The sequence below is a fragment of the Thamnophis sirtalis genome, unplaced genomic scaffold (genome assembly GCF_051295495.1).
Source record: "Thamnophis sirtalis isolate CommonGarterSnake01/CBP01778 unplaced genomic scaffold, rThaSir2_p1.2 scaffold_3, whole genome shotgun sequence".
Classification (NCBI taxonomy): Eukaryota; Metazoa; Chordata; class Lepidosauria; order Squamata; family Natricidae; genus Thamnophis; species Thamnophis sirtalis.
Genome location: NW_028261383.1, coordinates 84,913,792 through 84,929,132, shown reverse-complemented (window position 1 = coordinate 84,929,132; position 15,341 = coordinate 84,913,792). Strand labels below are relative to the sequence as shown.

The window sequence follows — 15,341 nt, the reverse complement described above, 5'->3', positions numbered from 1 at the left end:
TGCTGCGCATGCACGCCTCCCACCAGCCAGTTGGTCTTTGTGTCTCTGCTGTGCATGCGTGGGGGTGGGTGTGTGGATGCATGTGGGGGGGACTGGAGCATGGGGTCACACAGCGGTTGTGGGGGGCATGCACACATGCATTGCATTTTGGGGATGCACATGCACCGCCTGCTTTGGGCACTTGATGCCGAAAAGGTTAGCCATCACTGGTCTATGGAGTGCAGGATGGCCAGAGCACCTAGTGCTTTGCCCTGTGGCACTAGGGCAACTGATTGTGCCATGGGCTTCTCAGCAGCAGGGGTGGGGTGGCGGTGCTGGGGCAGACGTTAGAGGCCTGCGGGCAACAGTGGCTGACTGAGACTTCCAGGTATCTCATTCATCCTTGCACTACCATCACTGCCAAGGAGTGCTCCTGTACAGGGTGGCCAGAAGGACAAAGCTGAGCAGAGGGGGGTAGCTCAAGAGGAGGAAGTTCCTCTCCTTGCCAAGGCTTGAGACTGGAAGGAACCAAGACAGGAATGTCTTAAATTGGTGTGGTCCTTGAATTGTGACAATTTGGATTCAGTTAACAATGACAATGGGCACTGCGGGCATTCATATTGTTAACCAATGTGGTTGTGCTTTATGACCTCATTGCTTAGGAATGGAAATTCTGGTTCCAATTACCATCATGACCTGAGGACTACTAGTATCTACAAAAATATCTTATTTATTTGCCATGATATCAAACATTAATGCTGTTTATGAATTGGTTCCACTTGACACGCAATATGTTTTGCTTTGTATTTAATCATTGCAGCTGGTACAACAAGAATATCAACCGAACCAAAGCAGAAACAATGCTCAGGGAAGAGGTAACGTAATTCCCTTTAGATAGTACCCACATTTTACTGTACTTAAATCAAGGTCTTGCTTCACTTACTTGGGCATATAGGAAATTAACATACAGTGATGTAATGAGGAAATCGAGTAGTAGTTTTGAATTGAATTGGTTAAAAATCTTTAATTTGAATTGGCTGGTTATGGTGGTTATTGTAAATTATAATTCCCACTCATTGTTCCCCAGTCTGTCTGCTTCCCTGATATGATTGCTGAACATATAAAATATAGGCAAAATCACTATCTATTGATGGCCTGAGTCTTTGGAGGAAGACTGCTATTGTAAAATATGAGATACCAATGCAGAACAAGCAAAAAGGAATTAGTTTACTTTTGGTGCAACTAAAACAGAAGACAAATTCTAGCTTTCAGCAACTTTTGACTATTTTGGAAACTAAAATAAGCCCGACTGTTCAGATTAATTTGACATTACTGCATTCCTGTCCATTCTCCATAACTTTGAGAGTGTTTGGTCTGTTCCTTGTTAGACATCTTCTCTTTTTCTTGCTCTTTTGTGCTTTTGCTTTGTTTTACTTTCCTTTAGGCAAATTGTGTATGGATCTATGTGTACATTTACAAGCATGAAGTATAAATGCCTTTATTATATGATTAGCAGTGGATACATTTGGTCAGGGAGTTAAGGTGCTGGGCTACCAGCAGGAAACCCCAAATTCTAGTCTTGCCTTAGGCACAAAGACAGCTGGGTAACTTTAGGAAAGTCACTCTCTTTACAAACCTACTACTGAAAAATGTGTTGCTGAAAGGATGGCATGGACTTGTCCAGAAGTTCCCACAACTGGAATGAATGAATGAATGAATGAATGAATGCTTACATAGCATTTCAGACTTTAAAACTGGTCTTTTTACAGATTCCTTTGTAAATTCAATGTATTTCATCTTTCTGCAGAATAAAGAAGGAGCTTTCATGGTGAGAGACTCAAGGCAACCTGGCACCTATACAGTCTCTGTCTTCACAAAAGCATTAAAGTAAGCTAGATCTTAGGAGAGGTAGCATTTTAAAAAAAACATTTAAATAAAAATTAATATTCGGTAATACTTTGTCAGGCATTGGAAATATATAAAAATAATTTATTGTAATATATGACTTTTTCATGACATTTTTGGAGATCTTTCTCTTCGCAATAGTAATTCATCTTTATCTTGTTTTGCACAATTTTTGTGACAAATGCCTTTTAGCATAACTTGATAATTGAAAATAAGGTAAAAATTGATGTTATATCTAATATCCTGACTTTGTTATTAATACACTTTCTAATAATTGATGTGCTGTTGAAATATACTATTACTATCATTATTTTTAGGCTATAGGTATTCTTGCTGCCCTCTGAATTATTCATTTGCTCTGCTCTGCTTGTCTGCTGCTTATTCCCCAAAGATCTGCACAGCTAAGTGTCAACATATAAAAAATGACCCCCTAATTCCAAATGCACTTAAAAGAGTATGGGGGGAAAAAACTAAAACATACAAATATCCTGCACCAGCAAACTCTCCTTGCAATTGCAACACATGGAACAGGTAGCTTTTTTCTCAATATTCCTAATGCCCAAATGGATAGATAACCAAACCTGCCGAAGGGTCAATAGCAATTCAACATGGACCCCTTACAAGGCTTCATCAAGTGACAATCCTTTAGTAATGCTACCCAGAAAGAGTTGGTGCTATTTAATCTGATTAATTGATGGATGAATATAGGAGGTTATTCCTCAGATAAACATACATTTGTTTTCAATATTAATTTCTCAACACTAACAGAAGGCATAATTTTGATGTTGCTGCAATAATAAACAATTTCTGTAAACACTTCCTTTTTACAACCCTATAATCCCTTAATTTGGGGTAGAGTTGGGGTGACTGGATGGACCTGAGCATGCCCTTCCTGATGCCTACATGGAATAAGCAGTAGATATTTTTTCTTTGTGTCCTAGGAGAGAAACATCTGCTGCTACCTAGAATTAAACTCTCAACCTTCCAAGTGGGAAGCAAGTGTCTTCAACCCTTGGGCACTCAATAAATAATTTATATATTTCTCTAAAAGCTAGTTTTCAGAATTATTGGTTCTTTAAATAATCCCAGCAAACACAATTATATGTTGCTATCTCTTTGATCTATTTAGAGAAATAGTCTTCATTTTTTAAAATAATAGAATATGATATCATTGATGTATTCATTTCAGTGAATGTTCTTCAATCTTTCCAAAGTCGAATCTTAATAGTTTCAGCCTAGATAAAGAACTACAGTTTTTATTTTCTGTATCCCCCCCCCCCCCCAATTTTCCTAAATATGTAACATGTGGCTTTTCAGAGACATTTAATAATGCCAATAAATTTTCTACACAGATCTTTTGGTATTTTCTCTAATTCCAAGATTATTCTTTCAAAATCAGAGGAAAAGGCTATTTGTTTTATTTTTTTCATTTTGAAGTAATGGTAGAACTTGCATATATTCTAGACAATTTAGTCTCCCAGTTTAGACTTTCCAGAGTGTGGCATTCTGGTACTTATTTGAAGAAACAACATGACAAGAAAAAAAATATAGTTTCACATTAAAAAGTTTTACAGAAAAAAAAAATGCTGTGGAACTGTATAGGTAGCAGACTCTAATAAAATGGTTCATAATATTTATTCAATGGTTCAAACCCGAATTGGATTGATATTTCATGAATCATTGGTCATTTTGCCTTACTTGGACTTTTTAGCTGCCTTTACTTATTTTAAGGAGACATATTTTCTGTCTTTTTAGCAATGACAATAGCTCTGTTATAAAGCACTATCACATCAAGGAAACCAGTGACAAGCCCAAGAGATATTACTTGGCAGAGAAATATGTTTTTGATTGTATCCCGGAATTGATCAATTATCATCAGTATAATGCAGGAGGTAAGTTCAGACAAGAAAGGTAAGAAGATGCAGATTCTTACTTAATTCTAAGATTCTAAAAATGGAAGGAAAAATTATCTTGACATCTGATGTTTTAAATAATTCCTTATTATCAAAGCCCTTGGTATAAATGAATATCAATTTACTTAGTATCATCAAATGCTGAAAGTTTCCTGACTACTGGATCTCTTACAGGAAGCCTATATTCCTTGCTTTTCTAGATATTCTGGGAGAAATTTAATATAAAATGATTACCATGATCAGGTACATGGTCAAAGTGCCTATATTCTACATATTCAAAACTTCATAGATCTTGATGAAAAAAATCACATAATAGGAAAATTGTTTTGATATACTTTATTGGTAACTTCATTATTTCTATATTTGATTCTAAGGTACATTCTTATAGCACATCTCCATAATTCTATTTTATGGCCATCATTTTTTTTTCTAAGCTGCCAAAAGCTGGCATTTAGGAGAGGTCCTTGGTGCTTTCTGGGCTTGGTTGTTTTCTTGCAGACATTTCATTACCCAAACCAGGTAACAACATCAGTGCTAGTATATCACTAGCGCTCATGATGTTATCTAGTTTGGGTAATGAAATGCCCAAGCTCAGAGAGCATCAAGGACCCTTCATTTCAATCTTGAGCTACAAAATCCCCCTACTTTTGAGTCTTTTTAAAAATGTATTTGTACATTTCTTCAAAACACAGGTCTTGTTACTCGGTTGAGATATGCTGTCTCCACCTGGAGAGCAAAAGCCCCTGTTACAGCTGGATTAAGTTATGGTAAGTAAACTAGATGTTTTGCTAAAAGGGCTTGTATTTTTTATTTTTTTACTTTGAAACAAAATGAAATTTCTTTTCTTTAAAACTTAAATAAGGGTAAATAAGGCAGTCACAAAGCTTCTTTGTTTCTGTGAATGGGAATAAGGGTGCACAATCTGAGAGGAAGTAATGATTAAATGATTAAATGACCTAATCAAATGACCTTAATGAATTAAATGACCTAATAAATTAAATGACCTAATCAAGTTCTTTCCACATACACAAACACTGGCACTATTGATTATATAACAATTATTATTTATTGGACAAAAGCAATTATTAGGTTGTTTTTCTTTTGCTTTTTCCTAGGCAAATGGATTATTAATCCGCAAGAACTAACATTTGAACAGGAGATTGGTGTTGGTGAGTTTGGGGTGGTTCATCTTGGCAACTGGCTTGATCGGATGAAAGTGGCCATAAAGACAATTCGCACAGGAACAATGTCAGAAGAAGACTTTATTGAAGAGGCCCAAGTCATGATGTAAGTAGTATAAACACCTACTAAATTCCCATTTTATTTATACAATGAATAATTCAGTGACATAAGTTTTAATTACTTGATGTGGCTCATATTATTATTTATTTTAAAGAATTTTGATAAGCCTGACCACAAACTTTTAAAATTACTTTATAATTAAACTTAGATTCTTCTTCCAACTTGTTTCTTCAAAGCAACATTGAAGGTTGTGCATCATGGATGAAATTAAAAGATATGATGTGACACATCTCTTCTATAAATATTTACTGGAAGAATTAGAATTATCAAATGAATGTTGTTGTCTACAGTTATGTGCCTATGTTTGTATGAATATTAGCAAATGTGTAGTGCTTCTTAGTCTCAAGTTGACATCAGGCATTTTTAATATTAGGCAAGTCTAATGGCATAAAGCTTCTAAAGCATGTGCATTAAATAATGGTAGTCAGTTTTTGGTTTCTATGCGGGTTCCTTTTAGATATCTTCAGAATGTTTGCTATGTACTACTTTTGAAGTAGAGTTTCTATCATTGGCACTCACAAAGAAACTTAAAATATGACTGCTTTGTGATTTTAAAAAAATCTTTCTTACACTGTTTTGCTATGTCTCACAAACATGACTGTCTCCTAAACATGATTGGCACTATCAGGCATTAAACAATTGGGTCCTTGATTGAAGTTGCTATATTGCTGTATTGTTACAAGTTCTACAAAATACAATCTCTAATACTGTTTGCAATTAAGTTTTAAGAAAATTATTTTTCTTTGAGGTAAACTTTATTCACGGTGAGTCTATGAACAACATATTTAACAAGATTCTTATTTTTCAGAAAATAGTGAAATTTTGTATATGTGTGAAAAGAGTAACTTCACAATTGATTTCCATTTCAACAATTATCCATAGTGAATGAGGGAAATGTGGTGTGGTATTTACAATAATCACACTTTTCCCTTTTTCTTTCTTTCTTAGTATATCCATCATATATCTGGGTTTCTTCTTTTATGGTATTCTTCCTCATTTTCTGTTGAAAATTCCTGATTCATCTTTTTGCATCATCAGGAAACTTTCTCATCCCAAATTGGTCCAGTTACATGGGGTATGCATGCAAAATTCTCCTATATGTCTAGTATTTGAGTTCATGGAGTTTGGATGTTTATCTGATTACCTGAAGAAGCAACGTGGAACCTTATCAAAGGAAGAACTTCTTGGAATGTGTCAAGATGTGTGTGAGGGAATGGCTTATCTTGAAGAGGCATCTTTCATTCATAGAGATCTGGTATGTCTGGATCACATCTGGTTTCCCTGCAAAGAAATCTATACCATAAAAAGTCAGCATAAAAATGAAATTATATTATCTTTAAATTTTATTGTAAAATTTACATTTATCTTTAAATTTTAATGTAAGAAGGCTTTCAGCGTTTGGACCAACAGTGGGGATTGTACAACTGTGGATTGTGCAATATTTCTTATTATTCCTTCTATGTGTGAGTGTTAAATTCTTTATTAGTTTTATTTGGTTTTGTAGTGCCCAGTAGCTTTCTATGTAAATTTAATGTCTTCATAGGTTTGCTAATTTCTTATTGTTATTTGGTATGATAATATATGATAACACACCAAGATTCTGTCTGCAGGGCCTAGATAGAGAGGATTATAAAGGACTGGATAGAAAAAAAAACAGGTTCAAAATCTACCTTCATAAAATTGAATGCTAGTGGATTATGGGTCATCCTGGATGCAGAGACTTTCCATCTTTCATTCCGGATGGGATAGCATAGCCTCAAACAAAGCCAGAGCTCCATTTACAGAATCTTCTAGACCTGTGATGACGAACCTACAACACGTGTGCCACAGGTGGCACGTGGAGCCATTTGTCAGGGCACGTGAGGCTTGCAGGCCAGCGTGCACTCTTTGGCCTTCGTTTGAGGCCATTTTTCACCCTCCAGAGGCTTCAGAAGCTTCCCTGAAGCCTCCGTAGTGCGAAAAACAACCCTGTGGGCAAACCGGAAGTTTGGGAACGGATTTCTGGTTTGCTCGTAGGGCTGGTTTTAGCCCTCCAGTGTGTTCAGGAGTCCTCAGGAAACTTCCCTGAAGGCTCCGGAGAGCAAAAAAACAACACTATGAGCAAACTGGAAGTCCATCCCCAAACTTCCAGTTTGCCGGTAGGGCTGGTTTTTCGCGCTCCGGAGGCTTCAGGGAAAGCCTCTGGGGGGCTGTTTTCACCCTCCCCAGGCTCCTATAAAGCCTCTGGAGCCTGGGGAGGGTGAAAAAAGCATGCAAAAAATGGGGGAAGTGCTGGTCATGCGTACATGCGTGCTGTGGTTTTGCGCATAGCATTATGGGTGTGGCACACACACACACAACCCCCCTGCACTCCCCCCTCTTTTGGTACGAGAGCCAAAAAAGTTTCACCATCACTGTTCTAGACTTATGGCTGCTGCTCAAAAAGCAGATGAAATCCAGGAATTAGGGGGCTTTTGTACAGCTTCATCTTTTGTACCAATTATACCCACTCCTGGATCATCATGCCCTGTTCATGGTCATTCATATCCTGGTCACTGGTGAAGTTCATTTTTTTCTGTTTGCCAGAAGTTGATAAAGGATTTTCTGTCAGTGATAAATGTAGGTATTGTACAATGTGGCTCATATTACTTTCTACAAATATATCCTGTCTTTTCTTTCCTGCAGGCTGCTCGGAACTGTTTGGTGGGCGAATTTCAAGTTGTCAAAGTGTCAGATTTTGGAATGTCACGGTAATATAGGTTTCTTATTCATTATTAGCCCTATAGGTTTTTTTAAATTATATCCAACCTAACCCAATTCAACTTTATTATAGTGGCAAAAGCTTCTAAAGTTCACCTCTGCTTTGTTTCTGCTGCAATTCCTATAACCTACTCCTCCCTTGACAGCCAGCTTAAGAGAACTAAAGGATCTCAATGCATTTTTCTATTAGTTTATCATTTGAATTTCCCCACTGTTCACCTCTGCAAATCTGTAACTAGTAAGAATGAAAATGGTAAGGTTCATAGTACAGCCTTTCCCAACCAGGGATTCTTCAGATAGGTGAGTACTGTAACTCACAAAGTTCAAAGCCAAACCCATCTATAGGCACTACTACATTGAAGGAGGCAGTTAAAGCTCATACTTAGAATGCTATATTGTATAGCAACTCTGCTTGTTCAGTGGGACGTTAAATGTCTATAGAGATTCTCAGTCATCCAGGTCATGGATGTCCCAAAGGTGCTTTCTCAAGAGGCAACTGGACTTTCTGGTTTTTCTTTGAAAATGTTTCGCTTCTCATCCAAGACACTTTTTCAGCTCTTCTTGGATGAGAAGCGAAATGTCTTCAAAGAAAAATCAGAAAGTTGCCTCTTGAAAAAGCACCTTTGGGACAGTGGGACATTAGTTCTTCAATTCTATTCTGCAATTTCTCTTCCCTTAAAACTTGCAGATCAGATTTTGAAGGTACCCAAAGGACTGTATTAGGAAAGCAAAATTATCTTCTCATAATTATGCTAATAGAAGTTCTGCATGAGATGTCATTGGAGTTCCCAACACCCAACATCCTATCATACATAGCTTTCTAGGATAATTTCCTACTTTGCAGATATTTTTCTATCACTTGCCAGCCAGACATATTCAAATTATATTTTATTGGTCAACTGAAGTCAGTTCTCTCCACAGACATTACTGCTTTTCCAAAGAGGAGTATGTGAAAGAATAGTAGTACTCATAAAATCAATGATGGCATTGGTTGCAGCATAACAACTAGCCGTCTGTTTTATTTCAATAGCTTCCATAGTACTGACAGTTAAAGAGAAGCATGTCTAGAGAATGGTTAGTGTTTGATAACATGGAATCAAAGTCAATCTGTGTGTATGTATGTGTGTTTGTGTGTGTGTGTGTGTGTGTGTATGTATGTATGTATGTATGTATGTATGTATGTATATATCCCTGTTCTATTATTGCTGTGGATCAAGTATAAAAAGATAGAGTCTCCTATATCATTATAACTCATGGTTTCAGATTAATGATTCAGTAACAGTCTGAGATTTTAATCTTTTATTTTTCATGCATGAGCTATGCCATTAAAATTACTGTTTAAATACTTTAAACAAATCTATCTCTTTTAGGTATGTTCTTGATGTATATAACAGTTCCATTGGTAGTAAATTCCCCATCAGGTGGTCAGCACCAGAGGTTTTTTCCTATAACCGCTATAGCACCAAGTCGGATGTATGGTCATTTGGTAAGAGACTTGAACAACAAACTTCCCAGTCACATAATTGGCACGTGTGCCAGAGGTGGCACACAGAGCCCTCTCTGTGGGTACATGCATTATCGCCAGGTACTCTTCTGGGTTCTGTCACACACATGCACATCGGCCAGCTGGTCTGGCATGCATGCTCACTGACTAGCTGCTTTCTTCTGAGTTCCTGCATTGCTGGCCAGCTGGTTTTCACATGAAGACCAGGTGGCGTGCCGGAACCCAGAAGAAAACAGCTGGCCGATGTGCATGCGTGCCAGACCAGCTGTACAGCATGCATGTGCACGACGCAACCCGGAAGAGCAAGTGGCCGCCACATACATGTGTACATCTCTTCTTCCATGTAAGCATTGTTTTGTTAGGATGGGAAGTTGAGGAGTATTTATATACTTTGAACATTTCTTTGTTATTGATATAAAGACTGACCTCTTCCAGTCTGTTGACTTCTATGTTGTTCTCTAGATTTGATGGTGTAGTTTGGCTAGAATCTTTACTGCATCTTTTTCAGTTGTTTGCCACAATTCTATAAATATTCCAGCAATTCCCATAGCCTTCCAAATTGATAATGAGGAAAGTGCTGTTAACTTCATCTTCTAATATGAGAGGATCGTGAAAGTATGAAATATCTTCTTCAGTATCTTGGATGTTGACATCTCTATTGTACAAAACTTTAGTACACTCCTTCTATTTTTTGTTTGACCTTTTTTCAAATCAGTTACTGCTTGTCTATTGGTGTCTTTTATCACACCATTTCAAGTTGGAAATTCTTGAATTTGGAGGTTTTGGGGAAGCTTTCCTTGTTTGTTCATATCTGTTTCCATAGTGTCTTTACAGATATTGTTGTAATGTTACTTCTTGTTTCTTCTAACAGTTTTCTGAAACTTTTTATTCTCTTCTTGGCAATTTCGATTGTTTATTCTGACAACTGGTTTGATTCCTTTCTTTGCTTTTCTTCTTTCCTTCTTTCTTTTTGTTACTTGGTCTTTGGCAGTCTCTTTTCACATTCATCCTTAACATCTTCAAATTCATTCCACAATTCCTAAGGTTCCTTATTGGTGAGATTCAGGATTTCAAAATAATTCCTAATGTTCTTGAAAATAATGGGTATACGGTCAATATCATATTATGGAAACTGGTTAGTTTTCTGCTTCCATTTTAGTTTAACTTGGAACTTGAGCATTACCTGCAAAGATTGTAAATGCAAGGGCTATACAAAGTTAATTTTTCATCACTGTGATAATTTGAAAGAGTTGCTAAAGAAGTCAGTTGCTAAATGAAGACTAGCTGTAGTATAGACTTCTGACTGAAAGTGTTGATTTGCTGATGCTTAAAATGTCAATGTGTAAGTGATTCATTTCATTCTCCACTGTATGGTGCTTTCCCATGCTTATGCTTCTTACATTTTATGCTTCCATTGTAATTCTATCTTTGTACCTTCAGATTTTCTTTTCTTCCATGGAAACATCACCAACTAAATGTCCTGAGGCTTTAATCTAATCATTAGTACCCTGAAAGATCTGCAGCTCTTCCTCGATAGTGTGTTGAGTGCCATGTGACCTGAGAAGGGCCGTCATTTGGCATTGTATTGTCTTTCACATTAAATGTCTACTCTTGTGCACATGTAGTTTGATAATTGCCTTTTCCTGCCAGTATGAAATGATCCTTTGCTGTTGTCATTAAAGTGATCATCTGCTTCTAGTATCTTCTTCTATCACCACTGCCCAATATGGAGGCCTGCTTGTTTTAGCAGGGCAGCTAGGATTATCACCATGCCTTAAATGACCCTATTAGGATTATATTCCCTTGACACATTTCTGGCATTCTTCACTCATCTCACCTAGTAATACCACCCTCCTCTGCTGCCACCACAATACACAGAACAGCAGAATTAGGGAGGAGGGGGCGTGTAGTAATAGTAAGTAACAGTGAACAAACAACATATGAATATATGATCAAAAGCAAGCTCACAATCTGTTGACAATCTGGAGCCTGCTAATATTATTTCAATAGGATGACTAACCAATATGCAACCGTATATCTTAATTTGGGGGAAAGTTCCTTTAAACTTAATGAAATTTTCTGCAATCATATATAGGATTAAATTGTTAATCTCACTGAAAAAAATGTCTATTTAAGCAACAGATCAGAACATTAAGTTATTTGAGAAACACGGAGTTGTGGACATTGTTATGCTATTCTTAATAAATTATGTATCCTGCCTTATTTCAGGAGTATTGATGTGGGAAGTATTTACTGAAGGCAAAATTCCTTATGAGAATCGGACAAATGCTGAGGTGGTGGAAGAAGTCAGTGCTGGCTTGCGTTTGTATAAACCCAGAATTGCTTCCAATACCATTTATAAACTTATGCAACATTGTTGGAATGAGGTTAGTGCATCATATTTCATGCAAGAAAGATGTAAGAATTAAGTAATATATTCTCCATTGAATCATACCCAACTCATGGTGACTTCATCAACCTGACTGTAGAGGGATTTTTGACAACAGTAAAGAAAATGTTTCTCAAAAAATGGCATTTTTTGACTTTCTATCTAGCCTATAGCCTTGGTATTTCTCTAATTGTTTCTCATGAACCCAGGGAATTTAAGTCAGATTAATGTTTGAAATTGGATATGAGCTGCCATCTATAAAATCAGTTTTCAAAAAGCTTTATACAGCACTACTGAAAAATGTAGGGGGCGGGGATTAACTTGAAGCTTAAAATGTACTTTAAAAACAACTTATATATTGAGTCTTTAATTAGTCAAATATAACAGAAGTTTTTAAAATCTATAACATTTTGTTTGCAATTTTGTACTGGATCTTGAAGGAGAGCAAATATAATGTTAAAATCGAGTGGGATTATAATAACAGCATAGAATATCCACCAAGATTCCAGAAGATGCTCTATTTTGAAGATTTTCAATGATATCTGACTATAAGGCTTCAACATGTTGCTTACCCCCCAAAAAAATAAACAAATAAAAGCAATTGTCAAATGTCAAATCACAGTTCCAGGTGGACATTTGCACAGGCAGTATATCTCTATTTAAGAACATTAGCTGATATTACCAAGAGTTTTTTTAAGGCTATAACTAACTTGTTATCTATAAGTTTTATTATTGAAAAAAAATGTAATAATTAAACTACACGTACTCTTACTAAGGTATAGGGACCATATATAAGGTTACTAAAAGCTGTGGTGGCGCAGTGGTTAGAATGCAGTACTACAGGCTATTTCTGCTGACAGCAATTCAGCAGTTTGATTCTCACCGGCTCATAGTTGGCTCAGCTTTCCATCCTTCCAAAATTGGTAAAATGAGGACCCAGATTGTTGGGCAATATGCTGACTCTGTAAACCACTTAGAGGGCTGTAAAGTCTTATGAAGCTGTATATAAGTCTAAGTGCTAAGTGCTATTGCTATGACTTAGTGTCTATCAAATTACAAGTGATCACTTGTCAAGAGTTTCTATCAATGGGGAAGTGCCAAAAAGATGCAAATGTTCATCTTTAACAGAAATGTGGGTTTTTTTAAAAAAAAATTATTTAGAATGGGCTCATTTTATATTTGGATTTTAAATTATCCTTATTTAAGAATAGGGCTAAATATCTTTCTGGTAAAGTTGAACCATTCATCTAATAGCAGAATGCTTTGCTAAGGATTTCCCTTCTGATTTTTCCTATCAGTTACAAATAGCTCCATCTCCAGGAAAGGGGGGGGGGATCATCAATATATTTGCTACTGGAGAACACCATTATAGTCTCTTGAATTCATCAAAATGTACTGCTCATTCAAAATGCTATTTTGCTATAGACTTTTTTTTCCATTATTGCCATTCTAATGCACTCACATATTAGCACTTAATTCTCTTTCCTTATTTTTTTTTTCTTCTTCAGACGGAAAACGACAGACCACCTTTTTCCCAACTGCTCGACAATCTCAATGAAATTTCTGATTCTGATCATTAAGAATTAGTGGTTTTGAGAAGATACAAAAATATACATTTTTTTAATCATTGGGCAAATGATTTTAATTTTAATCATTGGGCAAATTCATTATCTACATCTTGAAGGAGTAACCGAACTGCCACTGAGATACTAAAAAGACTCTTGGCCTTCTGGAAGAATTGAGAACCAAGAAAGTGGATAGTATACGATACAAAAGAACAGTAGTGTGCAGTTCCCATCCTGTTTCCAGTTAATGGAATAATGATGATATAGATGATAATGATAACAGTAGCAGTAATAAGCTGAAGAGAACTGTTAGAGCCTAACATGGAAAATTATTTAATGAAACTGATAAAGATCCTCCAAGCTTGCTTAAAGCTGAAAGAAAATATTCAACTTATTTGTAAATGAACAATTTCAATAGCAGATTGAATGGATTGACTGGAGAGACAGAATGCAACAAAGATAGGAAGGTTAAGAATGTGGGTTATTTTTTTCCAGTTTCAACTAATATATCGAGAAAGGGGGGGTGTTATGGAATAGACATCTTTGATCTTCATTTTAATTTGGCTGCAGTGAAATAAGGCCTTGTATCAGATACATTGGATCCCTCATTCACTATTTCCACAATTACGCTGTTATGGACAGATTCAGGAGATATCTGAACTGAAGTACAGCTGAATCCATTATCGGAGGCAGGGTTGAAGCTTTTTCTTAATTTGTAAATTTTGAAAGACATTGAGCTTTTTGCCTAGAAAGGAGAAAAAATAGTTCTACTTTCAATCGAAATTAAAGATTTTACCCCCAAAACTATCTTTTTTTCTTAGGGCTAATCACCTTTGTTTGATTGGTGTAATTATTTTCATGCAAAAAAATGTTGAAAACTCCCATAGAGATGATGTGTTTTTTTCTGAACACAAATTTAGTTTTCTTAAGCTAAAGTTAGTAATAGACTTTTTGTCAATTTCATCAAAAGTTGCCACAAATATATAAAGGCATCCACCAATTTTTTGTGGGATTGCCCGAGATATAAAGATTGCTTTTACGAAGTTATTCAGAACTATTCTTATCAACTTGGTCTGATCTGTTTGTGACTGTAAATGTAATTCTTTCTTTTTTTTGACAGAAATATATATTTAACCATTCCTTTAAAAATAAGCAGTATATAATTTTGCTTAGTGTAAATCACATATGGGTCTGAAATCTGGCTGAATTCATCTTCCCTAGGGTTTGCAACCTCTTACTCTTTCAAGGAGGGGAAAACTATTGGAGATTGTGGAATACATAAAACTTTGTTTTTGTGAATTAAAATTCCAGCACACATATATAGTAGCATACAGTAAAAGGAATTAATTGCAATAATGTTTGAAAAACATTAACATTCTAAAGAAATAAAGCTGTGAAGGGTGCCTCTCAAGCATTCAGCTTCAGTTTCTCAGGTTAATTGTCACTGACCCAGAGCTTGAAGAAATATTGACCATTACTGGTAGATGGAAAAGGAAATTGTTCCAGAATAGGATAAAGATATTTTAGGGATGGTTTAAAATGATTGAATTCTGTTTGAAAAGAATTGGTATTGAAGGATTTTGTAGATAATTGCTGTATGTTTTATATTATGCTTATACTTTAAAAGTGTCCATTTTGAGAATTGTTAAAATATTAAATATGTTTTTTAAGCCGGAAAATAATGGTTTTATACATATTTATAAAATGTGACAGTATAGATGTGCATTTAAAAGTCATCTGTATAAAGTTTCCTTTAATTCTGTTAATGAATAATTCTAAAGTAAGATTTTTAAAATAAATGACATGAATTAAAATATTCCTGATTCATCTGTGTTACAGCACTCATATCCAGTTGCAATTCCAGTCATGTACTCAGAAAATTCTGTGTACAACCCACTGAAGTAGTCCAACTTACCCAAATGTGTGTCTTTAAAGTATGTTGAAATTCAATTCCCATAAACCCCTTTCCAACATGGCAGACCTTTATGGCAGGAAATGAAGAAATCCATCTATGGTGGACATCAGATTGAAGAACCACAATTCTC

General features: G+C 35.9%; 1 protein-coding gene across 1 annotated transcript in view; it reads left to right on the top strand.

Annotated features, from left to right (window-relative positions):
• ITK (IL2 inducible T cell kinase) overlaps nt 1-15,016 on the top strand; it is a 41,985-nt gene extending 26,969 nt beyond the window's left edge. The window contains exons 8-17 of the mRNA XM_014059567.2: nt 800-854; nt 1,787-1,866; nt 3,640-3,776; nt 4,490-4,564; nt 4,913-5,084; nt 6,138-6,354; nt 7,764-7,828; nt 9,209-9,324; nt 11,572-11,729; nt 13,240-15,016. Of these exons, the coding sequence (XP_013915042.2) occupies nt 800-854; nt 1,787-1,866; nt 3,640-3,776; nt 4,490-4,564; nt 4,913-5,084; nt 6,138-6,354; nt 7,764-7,828; nt 9,209-9,324; nt 11,572-11,729; nt 13,240-13,311 (1,147 nt within the window). The 3' untranslated portion in view covers nt 13,312-15,016. The remainder of the gene's footprint in view (nt 1-799; nt 855-1,786; nt 1,867-3,639; nt 3,777-4,489; nt 4,565-4,912; nt 5,085-6,137; nt 6,355-7,763; nt 7,829-9,208; nt 9,325-11,571; nt 11,730-13,239) is intronic.
• The last annotated feature ends 325 nt before the right edge of the window (nt 15,017-15,341 follow it).